The sequence below is a fragment of the Embiotoca jacksoni genome, unplaced genomic scaffold, assembly GCF_022577435.1.
Source record: "Embiotoca jacksoni isolate LCO1_2020_lvr unplaced genomic scaffold, fEmbJac1.0.p SCAF_2, whole genome shotgun sequence".
NCBI classification, from domain to species: Eukaryota; Metazoa; Chordata; class Actinopteri; family Embiotocidae; genus Embiotoca; species Embiotoca jacksoni.
Window position 1 is genome coordinate 19,064,187 of NW_027185340.1, and position 20,102 is coordinate 19,084,288.

At 40.2% G+C, this 20,102-nt stretch overlaps 1 protein-coding gene across 3 annotated transcripts in view; it reads right to left on the reverse strand.

Moving 5' to 3' along the window:
* ftcdnl1 (formiminotransferase cyclodeaminase N-terminal like 1) overlaps window positions 1-20,102 on the reverse strand; it is a 77,380-nt gene that overhangs the window by 12,396 nt on the left and 44,882 nt on the right. For 2 of the 3 annotated variants that reach the window (XM_069154924.1, XM_069154923.1), the window contains exons 7-11: window positions 19,113-19,232; window positions 6,732-6,911; window positions 3,710-6,633; window positions 3,250-3,364; window positions 1,704-1,779 (exon numbers count right to left, since the gene is read on the reverse strand). In XM_069154924.1, coding sequence (XP_069011025.1) covers window positions 1,704-1,779; window positions 3,250-3,364; window positions 3,710-6,633; window positions 6,732-6,911; window positions 19,113-19,232 — 3,415 coding nt within the window. Of the gene's footprint in view, window positions 1-1,506; window positions 1,536-1,703; window positions 1,780-3,249; window positions 3,365-3,709; window positions 6,634-6,731; window positions 6,912-19,112; window positions 19,233-20,102 lie in introns of all 3 variants that reach the window. The other variant, XM_069154925.1, reaches the window with a different exon arrangement.

Sequence of the window (20,102 nt, forward strand, 5' to 3'; positions counted from 1 at the left end):
TTTGATTGGCTGTAAGCAAAATCATTCTGTGTGTGGAGCTCGAGTGGTATTTGGACAGGTTATCAGGTAGCCAACATGTTTTTTAAATTTCTCCCATTTTGGAATAGTTTCTCAAAGGAGACATGACAAAGGAGAGTATCCTGTAAACGTGATAGGAACATGGAGTTCTATTTTTTTAGTTTAGTTTAGTTCTAGTTGGCCTTTAGGAAATAATAGAATACTGGAGACTTGTAATGCACAGCCAAGACAATGCAGCTTCTCAGTAAAATGTAAAACTGCCAACATTGTTTTAATTTTGGTTGTGCTCTGCATATTTTTGTTTGTCTCCCCTTACTTTAATGCATCCAGTTGAAAACTGCTCTGTCAACGCTACATCAGACCCAACATGTTTGTGCCAAGTCTGGAAGCATAATTCAGCTCACAGCTGAAGGCAAAGTTAATTCACTCAGTAGTGGCTTAGACGGTCGTGCTTAGCTGGTGCAGTGCTGAAATTTTAATGAGGTGATTAACCCCTGAGGGCAGGCGTCCGTCCGTATCAAACACGCTTGATATTTGCGGCGCTTTGCCGATGGTGTCACTCTGGCCAATGAAATCTCAGGAGGGTCTGTCCTCTACCTGAGTGATGTGAACAGTTTAATAAGATGCTGCAGAAAATAAGGTTTTACTTCTTGTCTAGTTCCACCTTCCCACTCTCTGTATCACCTTCTCTTTTTTAAAAAAAACTAGATTATCACCACAAGTTTGAGCTTGCTAGTAAGTTTCAAGCCAAAATTTAAATGTTTTTTTTAAACACTTTTATCTGTGGAAGATTATATTTGCACCAGAACGCCACTGACCAGGAAGCCCAACGGACCAAACCCAATGGAGCTCGAGTGTTTTGGTGTATTCTGAATACTTTCTGGTCCAAAAGTTTGGACTGAATCCCAAACAGACAGGTGGAAACCTCCCCATGAAGTGATTTCATAATTAGAGCTGATCTGAGAGGCACCCAAGGACAGTCAGCCCTGATCTGAACAAACCTGATGAGCAACAAACTCAACTCAATATCACTCCACCGTAATATTGCTAACATATGACAACAAACCTCTTGGAAGAGAAGCGGTCTTTGGGTTCAAGCGATGTGCTCCACAAAATAGCAATTAAAACAAATTCATCATGGGTCAACTACCGTTACTAAGCCTGGTCAGGAGGAAAATCAGGCCCCCAGATGGGTGACCTTAGTTTATCCTAACTGGGTGAGCCTTTGCATGCAGATTTCCAGTGCATGAATCAGTGAAAATGAGTGGCCAGGCCTACATACAATATCCCCATCAAAGAGCAAACAGAACTGTGGTGAAATGGTTCCCATCTGCCCAATTCAAAGTGCCATCCAACAGAAGAAATAAATGCAGAGGTAGAACAGATACAATGAACATAAATATGGTGGAGAGAAAGCACAAACTGACAAAATTCAACATTTTGCACGTTTGTTTGGCTGCTTGCATATTCAGCACGTTCATGACTTACACATATCTGTCTTCACTTCTGTCTGCAAACTGTAAAATGGTAAACACAGATAAAACCTTAATGCTATCATGCTGTAAAGGACACCGCGAACATTTCTACTGAGCTAGCTCATACAGATTTTCAGGTACCAAGATGTTCAAGAAGGATCTAATACTATTTGCAGTGACTGAAAGAAAACAAGAATAGAAAAATCTGACCTATTACAGCCTCCTGGGTGGGGCTCTTTACTGTGGATCCATTTTCACCATCAGCTCTTCGGTTCATCACCTGCATCTTTTTCAAGGACAAAAAAAAGAAGTTGTTCTTTTGTACGTTTTGCCATTGTCTGGTTCCTGCTTTTATCTGTGGTTTCTTATCATAACATAGCTACCATTCTCTGTGTGTTCCCAAGGTGTTGGGCCCAATCAATTTGACCAATTTGGACATTTTTCTTTGTTTTTTCGTGTTTCTAGCATGGTGAAGTAGGCTATGTTGTTTCTTTTTTTGTATGTTTTGTCTTTATTGTTGTTATTCTTACTTATAGACTATAGTTAATACGGTTGGCTGTTTTAGTTGTTAAAAAAGGTGCCTATTAGCAGAAGAACACATTTCTTCTCCCACTTGACTTTGACGATGGGGGAAGATGGTGATGTAGGGATATGACATACAATCAGGAGTCTGCACAGGGTGTTTTATTTTGAAAATGGACCAGATTAAGTTTGGCATTCATATGGCTGACTTCCTGCCCAGCTGATCTGCTTCTGCAGCTCGACGTGGCTTCAAAAACAGACTAGGTAAAAAATTTTGGAGCAGAGTGGAGAGCCGCTTCTCAGACACTCTGCAGTAAATCTGGTAGAATTACAAGAATTGTCTAGAATAGCCGAGGTCAGCTCCGGTGGACGTGAGCGCAAAGCAGCTGGTCCCGGTGGAATCCAGTCTTGAGTTTTAAAATGAGAATAATACGTGTTTCTTTTGCTTCCAAACTTATTTTCCTCTCATGTCCTCTCTACTGACATCATACCAGCAACACCCTTCATCGTGAATGATGCATGGTACCGAGACCTGCTTGACACACTTTTGAGGCTTTAAGGTGGTAGGAGGAGGGAGGCTAGCTCTTCTACAGACAGTCTGTGATGAAAACGTTGATGTGCAGTTTCACGGGGTCTGAACTTTAAATAATCATCAAATAAACTACAGGATACGTGGAGTGTGTCTGACAGTTCAAAAATACACTCTTATTAGATTGTTACAATCTTTGGATCAATAAATGGCATTTAATGGTAAGGTTATGGACTCAAAAAATTAAAAAGACGAAATGATGAAACTGCGTGTAAGAGGGTTTGAAGGACAGTTGATGAACCAGTTGACAATCCCAGTGTGATGCAACATCGTCCAAAAGATTCTGCACTGGCCAATCACACAAGCACACATTCCTGATGGATTATTTCACATCGGAAATCGTGTGTTTCTACAGTGCAGTCTTTTTAAAGATTACATAATTGTAACAGCGATAAGTTTCCAGAGTCATGAAATCCTGTCTCGTAGTGAACAGCTGTGGAGGGTTTTCTAGCCAGTATTTCATGCTGTAGTGGCACATAAAGCAACGCATCCCCACTGATGCTGACGACTGTTTTCTGTCCTCTTTAATTGCATCTCTTATCTATTTCCACTTTTTCTTTCAAATTTAAAAAGGTGGCTTAATTTTTTAATCCTAAAACTGACCTAAAACCAATCAAATTAATGCCCGGGTAATGATTAATTTACCTTTGGGTCCCCGATGATGTCAGTGTGTCCTTGTATCTCACTCAGGGACATGCCCGGGCAGGGCATTGAGATGCATGCCCGCACTGCATCATGAGACTCTCTTCTCCCCACAGAGCTGAAAGAAAACAGTTTGTCATCGAACCACAACAAACTGAGATCCTACATTATTGACTCATGATGCCCAGGGTGATTCGGCTAGTAAATCACCCTTCTATCTATGGAACCTGGCTGTGACCCTTCTGTATGAAATGTGTCAGAACAGTGTGAAGGAGACTGATAAATGTGTCTAAGACCATGTAATAAAAAAACTAACCCATGTCATCTGAGACAGGATAGTTATGAATAAATGCTATCAAGCTGAAGCTGTGAATGCTAGTGAAGATCTCAAAAGTATAATTATTATGTTAAGAGCACAAGAGTCAAAAGACGACATTCATTACTAATTTACTGAATTTCTTACCAGTCTTTTCCATCACTTTTTCTTCTGTCTCTCTTTTTGTCAGACTTTGTCTGTTTTCCTCCCAGCAGGGATGTTATCTTTTGTTCCCTCTTCTCTTCTTTTACTTTTGGTGGGTCAGTCTTTTTGCTGCTTGGAGCCGGAAGCTTGCTCTTGCGAAAACCAAACCAATTTGCTAAACTTGAGCCAGACTTTTGCTTCACCTCAATGACTCTCTCCTGCTCCTGAGACTTGTGCAAGTTCTCCTCAATACCAAGCATCACTTTCTCTTCAATTGTGGTTATTGTACTTTGTCTCTCTGGCTCTTCAGAAACCGGCTCCCCAAATGCGCTTGAAAATTGTTGTTCGATCTGAAGGCGCCTCGCCTGCTCTCGTTGGAGTTTCAGACTTTGAAGTCTTTCACTGGAGGACCCCAACTGTTGGGGAACTGTCAGTCCCTCTTCCATCAAGAAGTTGTTCAAAAGGGATCGATTCATAGGGCAATGGTAGCTACTGGAGCAGCTCATACTTCCTGGAAGGACATCACCAAGAGAGTTCAAGGAGGTCCCTGAATGAGTTTTGATCTGTGTGCGGACCTTTCCAGATCTGTTGAAACTCGGTCTGTCCATGTAGCGAGCACCAAAGCTCTGACTACGAGCCTTGGCCCCATTCATGCCCATTACTGGTTTAAGAGGAGGTCTGGTAGACACAGACACAGACCGTTTAAACAGCCAACCTTCCTCATCAAATCCCCAATCTAACATCACACCGCTGTCTGATGGAACAGGATGAACACAGGGCTCAGAATCCAGCGAGTTGCAGCGGGTTTCGATCTTTCTGCGGGCTTTGTCATGTGCACCACATTCATGTATCATCTGGGGATCACATGTAAAATTCTGAAAGGTTGGGACACTTGTCATATTAGAGTTCATGTCATCTTTGTTTTGTCTTCCAAAAATGAGGAAGGTATTTGTTTCCTGTCCGGCGATTGCCTCATGAGATCGAGCATTTATAGGAAGACTCCTTTTTACAGCTCTTGAGGTGGAAGTTTGGGGATTATTGGCAATTCCATGGTAGTAAACATTAGAATATGCTGGAGGCAAGACTTCTGAAAGTTTTGGCTCACTAATGCTCTGCTGGGATCTTTGCAAGATGCTCTGACTTGGCAGTATAGGGTGAGCACCATTTTCAACATAGCATGTGGCAGTTCTACACAACTGCACCGACTCTGAAGCTTGTGATTCTTGAATGGGGATAGATGGTATCTTAGATGAATGGGTGTGGTAGATTTTGGCAGGGATATCTTTCACCGGTTTACCTTCAGCACCCAATTGTGGGGCTGCATGTTGATTGTCTTTTGTCGTATTGGATTGTTGAGGCTCTACAAAAGAAGAAAGCTGATTTGATTGTGTCTCGGTGGTGCTTGATGTTGTCCTTCCAGTAGTTGAGCTTTGAGCCTGGCCTACAGACTTTGCATCTCTTGGTAAGCTGTCACAACTGGGTCTGAGGAGAAGAGAAGTAGTTCGACCCGGGGGCAGTGGTGGGGATGGGGACCTTCGTTCTGAGCGGGAAACATCACAGTGCTGTTCTTGGCGTCGTTGCTTTCGTGGAGAGCAAGGTAAGTTGTCATAGATGCTCTCTTCCACAGAGTCGTTGCCTGATTGAAGTCTAGTGATTTGCAAAGACGATTTTGTCGGACTCTTTGAGCAGTCATTGACCCCTTGAGACTTTAATGTCTTTGACTGTTTCACAGGGGAAGCAAAGGGAGAGCGCTGTTGCACACTCTCAAGAGACTTAGAACTCGTTGACACTGCAGTATCCTCATTTTTTTCAACTTTAGATAGATTGCCCTTGCTTGAACCATGCGTTTTATTGAGGTTTGTCCTTTTGCTTGGAACACTGTGCCCTGTAGGGTTGGCATTCGACTGCCCTTTGGACCTGTGACCCTTAATAAGCTTTTGGTGTAGAGGGGAATGTGTATGCTTGGGTTGGTCCTGGCTTCCATCTGCACTCTTGCTCCGCAGGATGAAAGCCTTCCTTGCAGAGTCACAAAGCTGAGGTTTTGGTTTTCTTTGTGGAGAGTCTGAGGTTGTGTATCCCTGGCTTTCTCCGCCAGCTTGACTAGCCTGGTCTCTGCAATGAGAAACCTCCATTGAAGAGCTGCGCTGCCGGGCTTCATTTACACAGCACAGAGCTCTTGTTGCAGTATGGTGAATAGATGAGCTCACATCACTTGTCCCTGCCTGCACTTGCCTGTTGGGAAATTTCCCCTGTTGTCTTTTGACATAATCAAGTCTGGATTTACGGTCAGTAGACCTTTCCTGGTTATTGTTTCTGTCACTCAACTTCACGCCTGACACTTTGTGTTTTTCTAGTGAGTCCTTGTTGATGACCTCTAGGTGTGTAAGGCTATCAATTGGGCTTACACCAGGTTTTACTGTGGGGCCCTCCAAAAACAAGAAGTTGTCTGTGACAGGTGAGGGAAAAAGACCAGAATCCCCGGAAAGTTTCACGGGGTCTTCTTGAAAGTTTTCGTCAACATCCCGAGTGACATCCAGTTTCTCCGAGCAAAGAATATCTTTGGTTGGTTGGTCACTGGATTCCATGTTTGGCAATTTAGGTGATTCATCATCTGCATCATCAGAGTCGAGGTTGGCAATCCTTGCTTCTGCCTTGAGAGGTTTACTTGTTGGGGCAACTTGCTTGGCTGTAGTCGCTTGCTGGCCACACTTGACACCAAAAGAATATATGCCCTCGTTGGAGGTCATACAATCTTTGCAGTGTGGTACAGATGCCAGTGGGGATGCTTCTTTGGAGCTGCACATTTGAAGACGCTTCAGGCCTTTAAGAATGTGGCCTTCCTTCCATCCCAGGTCTGTTTGCTCAATGGGTGCTGAATGATTGCTCGATACTGAACCCGTACTCATCCTTTTGTCCCTTGCGGCGCACTGTGCATTAAAAGAGATATTTGCAATTATTGAAATAGTGTTCATAATTTGCTTTGACAGTTTCCTCATACTTCAAACAAGATGAATAGCAGACCAACCTGCTTGGAGAAGCCACGTCCCTCTGCCCAAGTGTGGGAGCCACTGGAGTATTCACTACAAGCGCTGGATAGTGACAGCTCACTGCCACTGCCGCTACCACTGCTGCGTGGGCACGTTAGACTCAGGAGGCTGGGCCATCGTCCTGCAGGGATCCCTGCTTTTCCATTTCTTTGGATGTCCTGGGAAAATAATCAATTATGCAATCAATCAACAGGAATTAAAAAAAAAGACTATAAACAGATGGATGCAGCAGCAATTACCTTAGAATATACAATGGATATGAAATCAGTGCAAAAGTCATTATCATTGACAAAAAGATACATTTCCAGAGTATACAGTTTAATTTATCACCACCGAAAAATATTGTAATATTGTGGCTCACATTCACAGCACTGAATTCAACGTTTGTTCATCCACCTAATTCGTGACATTATATTGAATGGATTCTTTTTGCAGTCTGAACAACATACACAACCTATGAAGAAGCCCCATGGCTTTCCATTTGTCTCCGTCCCAAATCTCAGAGAATCGATACGGTGGATTCATAACGATCTCTTTCCATCCAAAGGCTAATTGAGGAATGGAATGACATTTTCCACTCCACTAGTTAGACGGCTCCTGTTTTGAAAACGCGGTGTGTTTTCATCTTTCTCTGTTTCTCACAGGTGCAATGTGATCACCGTGGGAGCTGGTGAATGAGACACTTTCAAAACAATGCCTCTGCCTCTGACAGGAAGGCAGGCTATTAACTGAGCTTGGTGTCTCTTGGGGTGTCTGCTGTTCATTTCAAGAGTAACTTCACAATGACTAATGAGTGTTAGACAATGATGATGCTCCTTTGTTTTGGTCAGAAAATGAACCAAACTCCACATCCACATGACTCCAATCATCCTTCATACTATTTTTAACTGGCTGTAGTCTTTTGGTTATATTTTCAAAGTATGTTTTCTGTCAGTACCAGAGAAACCCTGTTTGTCGCAAGTGACGTCCTCTTAATTTAATATTTGAGTGGAATAGAAGGCAAAACAGAATCTTGTGGAAACATGAAATTACGGAGCATTTTGCTCTAAAATGTCTGAAGCTAATGCAATATGCTGGTATTAAAGATGAAAATGAAAATCTGCAATTACATGTATTTAATTTCGGAGTAAACGCCCCCGTTCTGAAGAGTCAGCTTCTTGAATGATTGGTTTATTGAAATATAGTAAGTATTTTCCATTTTGCAAGACTTGCTGGGGTTTAGCTGAGCACTCGTCCACTTAATCAGACTTTTAAACGGGATGTTTTCATCACACTTTTTCCCCCATCTTTCATTAAATTGTAAATATAAATGAAAAAAATTCTGGTTTTCTTGTGCCTTCAATTTATTGTTTTCAAGCTGCACTTTTATTTTGTTCGTTGCATTTGAAGCAACTTGAAATGTATTACTGCAATCAGACTACACTAAAACTGTATTTCTGATTCATTAATATGTATTGTTTTTTAGGTTTTAAAATCTCATTTTATTCTCTCATTGGATTTCATCCTGTTTTTTTTTTTTATTTGCTTTTCAATATTCTTCTTTGCTAACATGAAGCACTCTTTGCTTTGACTTGCCACAAAGCTAATGTATTACAAAGATGAAAATGTCATCCTTTAATATGATTACTACACAGCATAAAGGGTGGACTCAGACAACTGAGTTTTTGTCTCAGTGACTTAAATTAAATTAATTGAAGGACATTAAATAGACTGAAAGGTGTGCCTAAGGTGGAATTCTCTATTACTGAAGAACACTATTTGATGTTTTCATTTCATGGTTCACAGAGTTCCTTGTTTGTGAAGCATCTTGTGCAGAAAGCCAGAGGTCCGTTACCGCTGAAACTACATTCATTGGGATCCCCCAGATGCTGTTTGCATCAGGGCCATTTCCAAGCAGAAGGACCCAAAGGTGTCAAGTATAGTGACCCCATTTAAATTAGCATTGATCGTTCGCAAAGGCTGTCATGGCCAGCTTTCTCTCAAAGTCATTAGTGTCATCTGTTAGCAATAATTAATGTGAATAATTGCATAGGGGAGCTGGGGACTGGAGTGATTTGGTCCTTTCATTGATATTCACCTATTATTTGATTATCCGTGCTGGCCTTTATTTCGCGAGCACAGTTGGAGAGGGCCGCTTTTGGACCACGCTCGCGTGGATTAAACTGGGCACTAATTACAGTCAGTGTGTCGAAGGGATATCAGAGATTTGACACAAGTGATACAGTTTAACAAAACGCTCAATCAGAGCGGCACTGTGCTTGAAGTCAAGGGCAAAGTCGAGGGCTGTCGAGGTGTTTTATTTCCGCATAATGCATTTGAGTGTTTTTCACACTTTGTAAAAATGACTTTCTGTTGCTTACAATTCATACACAACTTTTTAACAGGGTGAAAGGTGATTATTTCTGTTTGACTGCAATGGCATCAAAGCCATGTCCAAATATTTGTCATGCACAGTTTGCTAAAGGCCTACGAAAAGATGGAAGGGAATAAATACAATCTAAAGGTTGGAAAAATTCTCTGTAAATATACACAGAGCCTAAACATGTTGCATTTGCATTCTGCACGTTTCTTTTATCACTAGAAGAAATGAGTCACAAATATAAAACCTGTGGTTGTGATATATTTTTCAATACAATAAAAATATTGAAAAGCTTTTTCTTCTGTTAACATTTAGTCATTTGACATGTTCGGAAAGTTTTATGAACAAAAAGATTACACAAAAGATATAAAGGCTCAGTGCAAGGCTGATTCTACTTTAAAGAACATCTATCTGGAGGCTAAAAGGAAAAAGTAAGTGAATAATAAATAAATGCATGGTACTAAGTGCATGGTGTTAAAATGTCTTGGTTTCGTGTAACTGTTGAACTAGTTTCCTGTCTGGCTGTGGAGGATCAGACACTTCACTTTATACAACATTACTTTATTATGAAACGTGTTTCTCCTTCGTCTCTTCCGACTTAGAATTATTATTGGAAGTAATAGTAGCGTAATTAGTCTTTTAAAGAATACAAAAAATATTAATAAATAGCCTGCATGACACATTGGCGGTGCGAAATTTGATCAACATGTATGCGATAGAGCAGTAGCCACTCTTCAATGCCCAAGCGGAGATGCCTGCGTGGTCAATTTATTTGGGTTTTGAGAATATAACCAGTCCTATTCTTTCATTTTCCACGATACTTTTTATCTTTTTAAAATGAAAAAATCATGGCATATTCAAGGTAATTCACTCTTAAGGCATTTTCAGACTCAATGCCACTGACCCAGGCTGCTGACAAAGACACTGTTCAGACACAAGGACGCCGTACTTAAGCTTTCATGGACTCTTAAGTTCACTTTAAATTTCACAATCTCATCAAAATTCATCCATGCATCCCCCCTGAGCCGCCCAAAGCAAGGTTACACTCATTCAACCGCGCCTCAGACCACAATTTTCTCCACTCTGGTCTTTGAAACAGTTTGCCAACTTCACTGTTCTTACCTGATTCACAATCACACGAGCAAACTACTGACTCATCCGCCTCCTTGTCTTCAGGCCCCTGGTCATTAATACTGCTCGCTCATCTACACATTGCTGTCTTTTTCCCTGTCACCTCCCCCTCCTTGCTGCTGCTTGGTGTTTTGCCCGCTGGGCTGGCTGGGCTCCAGATGCACTGCTGTTCACGCTGGTGTCAGCAGACAGCAAAGAGGAGAGAGGCAGCAGGGAAATGGTGGAAAACAAGCAAACTGAACTAGCTAGTAGCTGTGCATGGTGATGTGGGCTGCTGCAGGTATTGTCATTTATCTACAAAAAGACTAATGAATAAATAAGTGGAAAAAAGTGACAGGACAACTGGACTTAAAGAAATCAAGTGCACCATAGTTTTTAAATAAAAGAAAATTCTCTATAGTCAATGTATTTGCTGATTTCTATGGCTGCCGCCCCAAGAGTCGATGAGTTGAATTTAAGTGGCAACCAGCAGTGGCGTCACCCGTTGGTTTGTGAACGACTGTTATGAGGCCTCCAGCTCGGAATTTGGCCGGCGCCATCTTGCTAGTCCTGATCGGTATGGAGCCAGAAGTGACCATATTTGGGTGAGCTGGGGGGGAGCGAGCAGTGGTTGATTGAAAACCAATTAAGTCCCGCCCATCGATAGCCGTACCCTGACTGCACCACAGGCCTTTCAATCAAACAGACACGCCCCCCAAAAACACCACTGTTTGAAGCTTATTTTTTAATTAATGATAATAATTAAATTAAATAATGATTATTTTCAGATGGACGGCCAGAAAAGTAATAAGGCGAGACTTTAGCTAAGAAGACAGAAATAACTAGTGGAGAAAATGTATTCACTGAGAATTTTATGAGACTATGGAGCCGGAGGCTTTTTGGAGCCAACCTCTAGTGATCAGCTTTTCGTTACTGGTCAGAGTTTTGTTTCAAGTAGCAAATAAGCGCATGTGAGCTTCATGTAGAAGAGACCACTCAGTAGTTTGTTGTTTGTGTTGTAGACGGCACCTGTACAGTAAATCTCCCTTCCAGGCAATTTTCCGACACTTCCAAAAGAGCAAATAAATTGGACTTTGTTACATGACTTCACACCACAGCAAAATCAAATGCTGGTTAAAGCTCTTCAGAGGGGCAAATAAATGTGACTTTATTATATATTTTCCTTTATCTTTCACTGCAGCCCTCCGAGGAAGGGATTTCTGAGGAAAGAGACACCTGCCACAGTTTAAACACCCTCGCTGTGCCAGGTCTCTCGAGTGCCACCCGGCTGCTGAATTGCACATTGTGATAGACAACCGTGGCACGGAGCCACAATACTTTTAACAGCCAGGGCTGTCTGGCACGGGCACAAAGGGAGACGATGATGCTGTTGTCACCAGTTCAGCCATTTAATAAAACACCCAGAAGAGTCACAGTCTAATCCTGGAAAAAAAGTAATGCATTACCAGAGCTGGTCGGTACATGACTTGATCCATGTAGCGTACTTCACACAATCCCCGCCTGCATGTGTCGAGTGTATGAAATTAACCAATTGCTAAGCCACGCCCCCTCCATTTTGTTGTTACATGTGTCAGTTCTCAAATAGCACATAAGCAGTTTAAACTAACAACGGAAAAAGATTAGTCATTTAATTGATTATTATTATTGTTTTGTAGCTTAGCGTACATGATTTGTACCGGCTTGACTTAGAAGGAAACTAATTCACATGCTCAATGGGCCAAAAATTGCAGGAGTATGCAGAACATCTGGAAGCTCAGGAACATATTTCATCCTTTTATTCACTGAGCAGCTGCAGAGGTTTTCTTAGGGGTTGTTGCAATTAAAAATGTTTTCTTTTCTGGTGGATTTTCTCCAAAGTTGGGATGTAATTTGTGGAGTTTTAAGTGAGTTTTTCACGCTGCAAATCACAAATATTGTAGTTCTAATCTTTTTTTAATGTATTTATTGAACTTACAGAACCATGATGTTGATGCTAAAAGTATGTAAAACGTTAGATATTGTGGTTTAACATTAGCTAGCCGACTGGTTGAAGATGCTGTGCTTACAACACAGTATTCATAGAAAAAAGTAGGTCCGCCATCAAAGTGCGTATCTGTGAACATGGAAATATTATTCTTTAAATGCATCTTTTTTTCTGCTCACTTGTCTCCTATTTTTTTTACACATTCCCTCAGTAAAGGCACAGATTGCAAACAACTAGAATAAACAGACAGAGTTGTTCTCACTCTCTCGTTATCTCTCGTCTGTCCTGAGCGGCTTTGCTGTAACCTGTTTTGGAGTCAGTCAACCTGACTGGGAACAGGTGTGCTGTCGTAGTGATTAAGGAACCTAACAAGCATAACTCGCAGTGAAAAACAAATTTTCCATTTCAATAATTCAGACATAATTAGCTCGGTGTTATCTGGCACATTGATACACAGACGGGGTGTTATGTCTGCAGTATCAAACCCTTCATCACCTCCCCCCCCCCCCCCCCCCCCCCCACACACACACACATTACTTTCTCCTCATCACTGATGGGGACAATGACATGAAATATTTTTGAGTACTCTCCACAGCTGGAGCAGAATGTGGAGCATAATGGATTTTGCCCTCTTTGTGGAAGTACAAAGAGCGCTTTCTCTTGGTTCAGCAATCACACCTGCTCATCTGATCGCTCTCTGAGGCCAAGTTGAACTCCGAAACAGGTGACCAGCCATGGGCGTTAAAACGAAAAGGGGCTCGTGAGGAACAACGGCCACCAAATGTGTTCCACATAGAAAGATGCTTAAAGTTAGACTCTTCGACATATCAGGGGGTTTGTATGGAATCACCAGGTTTTAAGAAAGAGGTGTTAAAAAGCTGGTTCTGGTCATTTCAGACAGATTTGTATCATAAAAACACCAGTAGTCATAAATCCGCCAATACTTTAGGTACAGACTCCCATTCATAGATTAGCAGGAATTGGGGCTATTGCGGCAAAAGGTTCAACACAAATTATCCATCAGTCCTGTTGGACAAACGTCTAAACAAATGAAAAACATTTTGTTGTGAAGTAACATTAGACCCACTAAATATTTATTTATTGGTGCTGACAATAGTACAGAGAAAATAAATGGGCCGAAAGCAACACCTAGTCCCAAAGCTGCACTAATCAATATTTACACATTAACAATACGATATTCCTAAATGTAATTTATTAGGGGCTTTCTTTTTTAGCATCTGTAAGCTCGTTGTTTTGGTTTTATGACCCACAAATTCAGTGTTTTAATTCAACTTGCTTCCAGCTGCAGCAGGAAGTTTTATTAAGTAAAAAAAAAAAAAAAAGGCTTTGATAAACTCTTTGTCCACAAACTGTGGAAAACCAAACAACAGAGTGACAGAATTTGTTTCACTTTTAGCTGAATTTGATTTATTTGATCTATTTATCTATTCATACATTTTAGTTAGTTACAGCACATTCCTTTTCCTCTACTTTAGTATTTTATTTACCTTTTAAGCCTCTGGTGTTTTCTCATCACGGATCCGTGATAGATAGCGTTTAGATAGCGTGATAGATAGATAGAGTTCCTATGTTTTTATTTGTGATATTTATGATGTCAATAATTGTTTGTGCATTGAGGGGAGGAGGCGTTTTTGTTTTCTTATATTGTTTCTACTATGTGAATCCCTTTACATTTCTTTGTATGAAAAATGAATATATAAAAGTTTAACTGGTGGACATAATAGATCATTTAGATTTCTCCAGCAGGAGTCAGTGGAGACCAAAATCAAAGAGAACAGTGAACTTTCATTTGTCAAGTGGATAGAAAAACAAGTTTGAGAGATTGGTTGTCTGGTAAGTAAACTGGCATCTGTTTGCTAAACCACCAGCATCTTCACAAGATAATAACATGTAATATTGTATTTACACCAGCCAAAAAAACAACCAGATAATGTTGTTTTAATTATTTAAACATTTTGTGTACCAGGATTGCCACACTCTGCCTTCAGTGAATTCATCCATTAGTCATAACCACAAATAAAATCAGTTTAGCTGCACAGCAGGTGATCACAGCAGGAAATCACATCGGTAACTTTTCCGGGATCACAACAAGCACAGCACCCCAAACTTTGAAAGCAATGATTTAGATGCAAAGCTCATTCTCAAAACTTTTGTTTGTGACTGTACTGGAGACAAATATAACAAGTATAGTTAATATTCAGGCTTCAGGCGTGAGATAATTATCTTACACCACTAATGTAGCCTCCTGGATAACTGGAAATGCTGCATTAGTGAATCAAAGCAAAAGCATTTGGCAATTTTTTTTTCTTCTCATGCTGCCAGCAATGTAGTGTTATTAAAATTTTGAACCTTTTTTTCCGCATTAAAAAATTTATCTGAAGCAGTAACATTAGCGAGTAAGGTTTGATATTCACCGTCCGCTGATGAACAGACGGCCGTAAAGCATATTTTTTTTAAGCCTGAGAGTGTTTAATCTGAGGAAAGAACGTTTAATCATGGAGAAACAGACTGCAGGTCGAACAGTCCGTCCTTTGATGAGAGAAACTCAAGAAATTAGGGCAACTAATACTCAACTCAAAACATCGCTTAAATATTCTGCAATTAGTTCTCGTTCAATCAGGGACTAAGAGAAAATGGTTTAATACTTGTTTCCAGCAGAAACAGCAGAGCATCTCTGCTGTGACACTTCGACTAAGACCGGATCCTTCTTTCAGCAGAGTCTGCAGGTTTGGCTTTTACAGAAATGGTTAAAGATGAAGGACAGCATATCCACCTCAGCCAAGCTTGCGGTATACTTAACGACTTGGTGTGGGAATTATGAGACTTTCCAGTTCAATTTCAACAAAACTAGAAAAACAAATTTACAGTGTTCGTATCATACAGGTTTACTCGACATGTTGTTTTTTTCGTGCTGATTACAAATTCAGTCTTTGATATCAAACTGGTCCCCTGAATACAGATAGAGGGAGTTTGTCAGAGGAGAGGAATCATGCTGGGATCTCTGACAACCCAAAGAGACCTTTACTAACAAAGCTACTTGAAACGTTGAGCATGCTTTCTCTGCATAATGATTACGACTCTTTGCCAGAGTCATTTCATTAGGATTTGATTCTTCCACAACTCTGGTCAAGACCAATTAAACACTTGTACTGTGGCTAAAACAAAGAAAGAGGGTTAATAATTTCAGATCAAAGTTTTATCCACCAGAAATACTACATTCTGTATCAAAGCCATTAATTGACCAAACAGACGAACATTTAAGAATTAAGAGATGTGCATCTTCATAAAAATGCAACATGCCTTGAAGTAGCATAGTTGGCATTAGAGAAAATTGTATCCTTATGGCTTGATCAATAGTTTCAGTCCAAATGTAGAGCAAATGTTAGCCTAATCTTTTTTTTAAATCTGCAAAAGAAATAAAACGTGTTTTGAGCATTTCAGTCCCTTAGTAAATACAGAATAAAATCAAAGCTAAAATGAGTGAAGGCCGACTCAGAAAAACAAGAAACTATATGAAGGCTGAGGACAACATCCCTGCAAATAATCAAAGTGTAACGACAAGTTGCACGCTGCACCATTACTCACAGCGGAGCTCTTCAGTAGCACAGCACACACTTAAACAGTTTCATGTGTTTGTAATTGACTTCAACAAACAAGTGTATTCCTGCTGGTACCAGCACAGCGAGAGAAAAACTCATTGTAGTTTGATAACCCAAAGTTTCTGTCAGAATACACCTTTTTGAAAGAAGGACTAAAATAAAGGGCGAACAGGCTGGACTCAGTCATCCATGTTTTGTTTTCAATGTTCAGCTCTAAATGCCAAAACAGCCATCTGTCCATCAAAAGTATCATTTGTCATCAATTATTTATGGTAGAATTGCCAGTTTATCTTAAATTTATAACGTGCATTTCACGACGACTCTTTTTTGTTTGTTTCTGTCCATAAGAGCAGCACTGCCTAGTTAGTGTTCGTTAGTAGTGAAAGTCCATCCTGTCATCAAGGTAAAAACATTTTTAAAAGTACTTAAGCCAAATTGTGGATTACAGATTGCCAGAAGAAAAAAACAAAATAAAATTAAAGTTATACTGGGTGCCAAATGGGTTTCCAAACAACAGCATCAGCGCGATATGCACATACCATATGTTGGGGGCAGAAAACAAACCAGAACGACTTCTGCTTCGTTCAAATGGGGTCGTATGTTTGTGTACACAAGAAGAGTCCATATGAACGGCGCCCTCTTGTGGTATTCAGGACCTCGTGAACTCGGACATTTCTATAAGCCCCAAGTTCACGAGTTGTGACATGTTTGCTGACGTTTACAAATGGCAGAGGCCATGAAAATACCATTTTTTGTTGGATGTTAAGCTAATATATTGTAATTGTAGTCAAGTAGAGTTTGTCTTCATAACATGTTGATCTTCCCAACGGCCTCGTCTTTTCCTTCTGTGCCTTTACATTTCCCGTACACTTTACCCTCCTTTTACCTTGATAAATTGTTAGCCTATGTGGCTGCATGTTGCAGTTGCTTAGCAATGGTGTTTTTACGACTTAATCACTTGAACGTCAAGCACACGATCTCCCATGTTGTAACCACGAGCTCCATTTGAACGCAGGATTATTAAATGAACATTTAGCCAACTTCATTACCAAGGTGTGATTTTTGGTCCATGTCGCTCAACACGTGGTTAAAATAAGGATCCAATGCAAGTGTGTTTAACTTCACCTCTAAACCAGGGGTTCCCAACCACTGGGCTGTGGATGATTTGGTACCGGGCCGCACAGAAAGAATAAAAAAAAAAACTTGTATTTATTTATTTTAATTTGATTTACATTAGCCTGCATGGTATTTTATTTTGAAAAATGAACACTTCCATCCACGCCTCTTTCTCGCAGTTGTCTCAGTCGCATTATTTTTCTAATTTTCTAATCTCTAATTGTCTTGCATGAAACCGGTCCGTGGTGGAAAAAAGGGTTGGGGACCGCTGCTCTAAACCTCTAGTTTTACAGGTTTCCAGTAAGCTGCTTTACGGCTGCTTCTTTTTCTGAACATGTCCTTATTTAAGCTATCATGACATTGTGAAAGCTTGTTTTCAAACTCGTCTGCTTCACATCACCGTGGTCACAAATGGAAATGGGTGAAGAGAAAAAAAAAAAAACCACTGTTATCGTAGTTTGTTAGCTTACCCTTGAAAGAAAGATCACGAGCATCAGCCAAACAATTAGCAATACATTTTATCTCACTAAAACATAAAATAACAATGTTATCATAATTTACTAGAATACTAATTGCTCTAACTTTTGTTGTCTTAAAGAGGATCCTTGCCTTTTATTTCATTAGTGTTTAATGGACACTCTTGACTTTGCCCTCCATTTGTCTCATTTACATTTCTGGCAACGTTTTTCCAAAGCTTTCACTGTCATAATGAAAGACTGCCCTCAAACTTTTGTTTCATGCTTCAGACAATATGAAAATAAATGTTGTTGGTCTGTGTAATGCCTTATTATTGATGAAAGAGTGAGTCATAATCACTGTTTACCTCCTGGAGACAAATAAGTGTGTAGATGTATCAGCGTAGACCAACTAAAAAGAAAACCCTGGAAGTATCCCCTCATTATAGTTAACATGTTTGCAAAAAGTTGCCTATTTAATTTCCAGCAGACAAAAAGCAACGTCACCATCCATTGTAAGTTAGGGTTCCTGCTATCTGAAGAATGGAAGTCCAATATTCAGACCCCTTTTAGCTCTGGTTTTAGTCTCCACCTTCTTCTGACGATAGAAAAAGATCTATTTTATTCACCACTGACAGTACCAGCTCGACTCAAAGGCACTCTTATTTTGTTTTTGTTTTCTATTGTCCCTTTATGGTATCAGGTACCTGGTAATATTTCTAGTATCACCTCCGTCAGGTCCAAGCGAGCTGAGTCGATAAAAACAAATGACGTGAAAACACTGAAGATCACGAGCTTCCACGGTGCGACAGAAACTTTTTCTTTAAAAGGTTGGGTTTTAACCCTCCTCCGAAAAAGTTTCTTTCATAGATTCATGTTTCTTTAAACATTCTGAAGTTTTGCATCCGGTGAGTGTTTAATGAAGCCGATCTAGTGTTGAACTCTCTTTTCGTTGGTGCGGGGGAGGTCACGTACAGAGTTTGTATTACTTTTTTTTTGCTGAAGATTGACGCCTGCAGGAAAACAACTAATAAGACCATGGAAAACCAAAACAATTAACTAAAAGATGCTAAAATGTGTAGATTTGAATGGAACTGCAGAGTGATATGATAATTCTGTGTTTGTCACCACATGCGACACCTTTTACAAGTACACGTGGTTTTTGAATCATGAATAAATGCCGCTTTAAAGCTCTACAGTGTATTTAGAGAAGGAGCTCCACAACTGGACCATCAGTTGTCATGATGGTTAAAAAAAGGCCCAGGTTTTAACCAATTATTGCCGCCACGATTCGGAGCGTTCCAATTAGAGAAACATGTTCAGCTACGATCTCTATGACACCACTTTCAGGCTGCAGCTGCATGAGAGGTCCATCTCAGCTAAATTTTGACATGATTAGCGTAAAAGAAAAGCAGGCCAAGGGATGGTCATGCTTCTTTGACTTCTTGCACTTGGGCAAGAAACTGAGAGACAAAAACTACATTAATTAAGAAAGGAAGAAGAATTTAAACCTAACTGTAAAACTGTACATCTGTATAGGTTAAATTAAACTCATCCTGGGTAAATTTCTCCATCTTTGTGGCCCTTTTTTTATTTATTTTTTTAAAGTTAGTAACCTTTAGAAGTCGAGCCCCTCTCATGTAAAATTCAAACGGCCTTGAAGCTGGCCAGGTCTGTCAGTGTCTGTTTGTGTCCGCTGCGCAATGCCGTCCTACCTGGGAGACAGGAATCGAGGACATTTTGACACGCTGTTGAAACAGCACACTCAGTATGCGGTTTTGTTGCTCCAAGTCAAACACGCGGGTCCGCAGCTTCACACATTCCTCTTTCAAGTCCTGAAAAAACAAACGAAAAAATTTAGACATAACCACGACTGACAGAGATGTTTCAGAGAAGTGCACATGGATGCTAATTTAACAGCCTCGGGACACAAGATACGCAAAACAGAGCTCGAAAACTCTTCATGCAAATACAACAAAAAGGCATCAAGAGCATGTTGTTGGGAGGGGTCCTTTCATTGCAGCAGTATTATTAATTATCTCTATTATCAATTAACTCTCCATATGCTATAGTATTTTCATTTAGTGGGACTTCATTCTTGTGCTCCGCTGCTGTTTATCTGATGGTTGTAGTCGCTACTTTGCGGTGTAGTCTGAACTATTCTCTACAGTTTTTTTTTTTTATTGTTTCCTTTAATTCATGAGAATATTTGGCAGGTATAATTTCTTAATAATAACAGTAGAGCCTTTGAAATTAATCTGTTCATTAATGTATTCCCACGAACAGAAAAGACGACCGGGCTAAATTACAACACGCTCTCAAAATTGGTATTTTTGATTAAAAAAAAAACAACAACTACATTCTCCAAAATCCCAGAGGATTTGTGTAAACCACCATCGGTGTCTCTCCATGTACACTTTTTGTGTCTTATTTCTGCACAATTTAATTTTATCCTGTGCTGTAAAACAATTTAGTACTCCCTATAAAATCCAAAGCAGTTCACACTGAACAAGGATATTGATATGATTGCAGATATTAGCTAATGCTTTGGTCCTGTTACTATTTCAGGTCCCGTATTTAACACCTTTAGTCTTTTTATTTGCAGTGTTGATATCATTAAGAAAATATTTTTGTGGTTTTAATTACCAAAAAAAAAGTTTGGTTTTGCTATTAGTCTGAAGCAAAGATCAGCAGGTCGTACATCA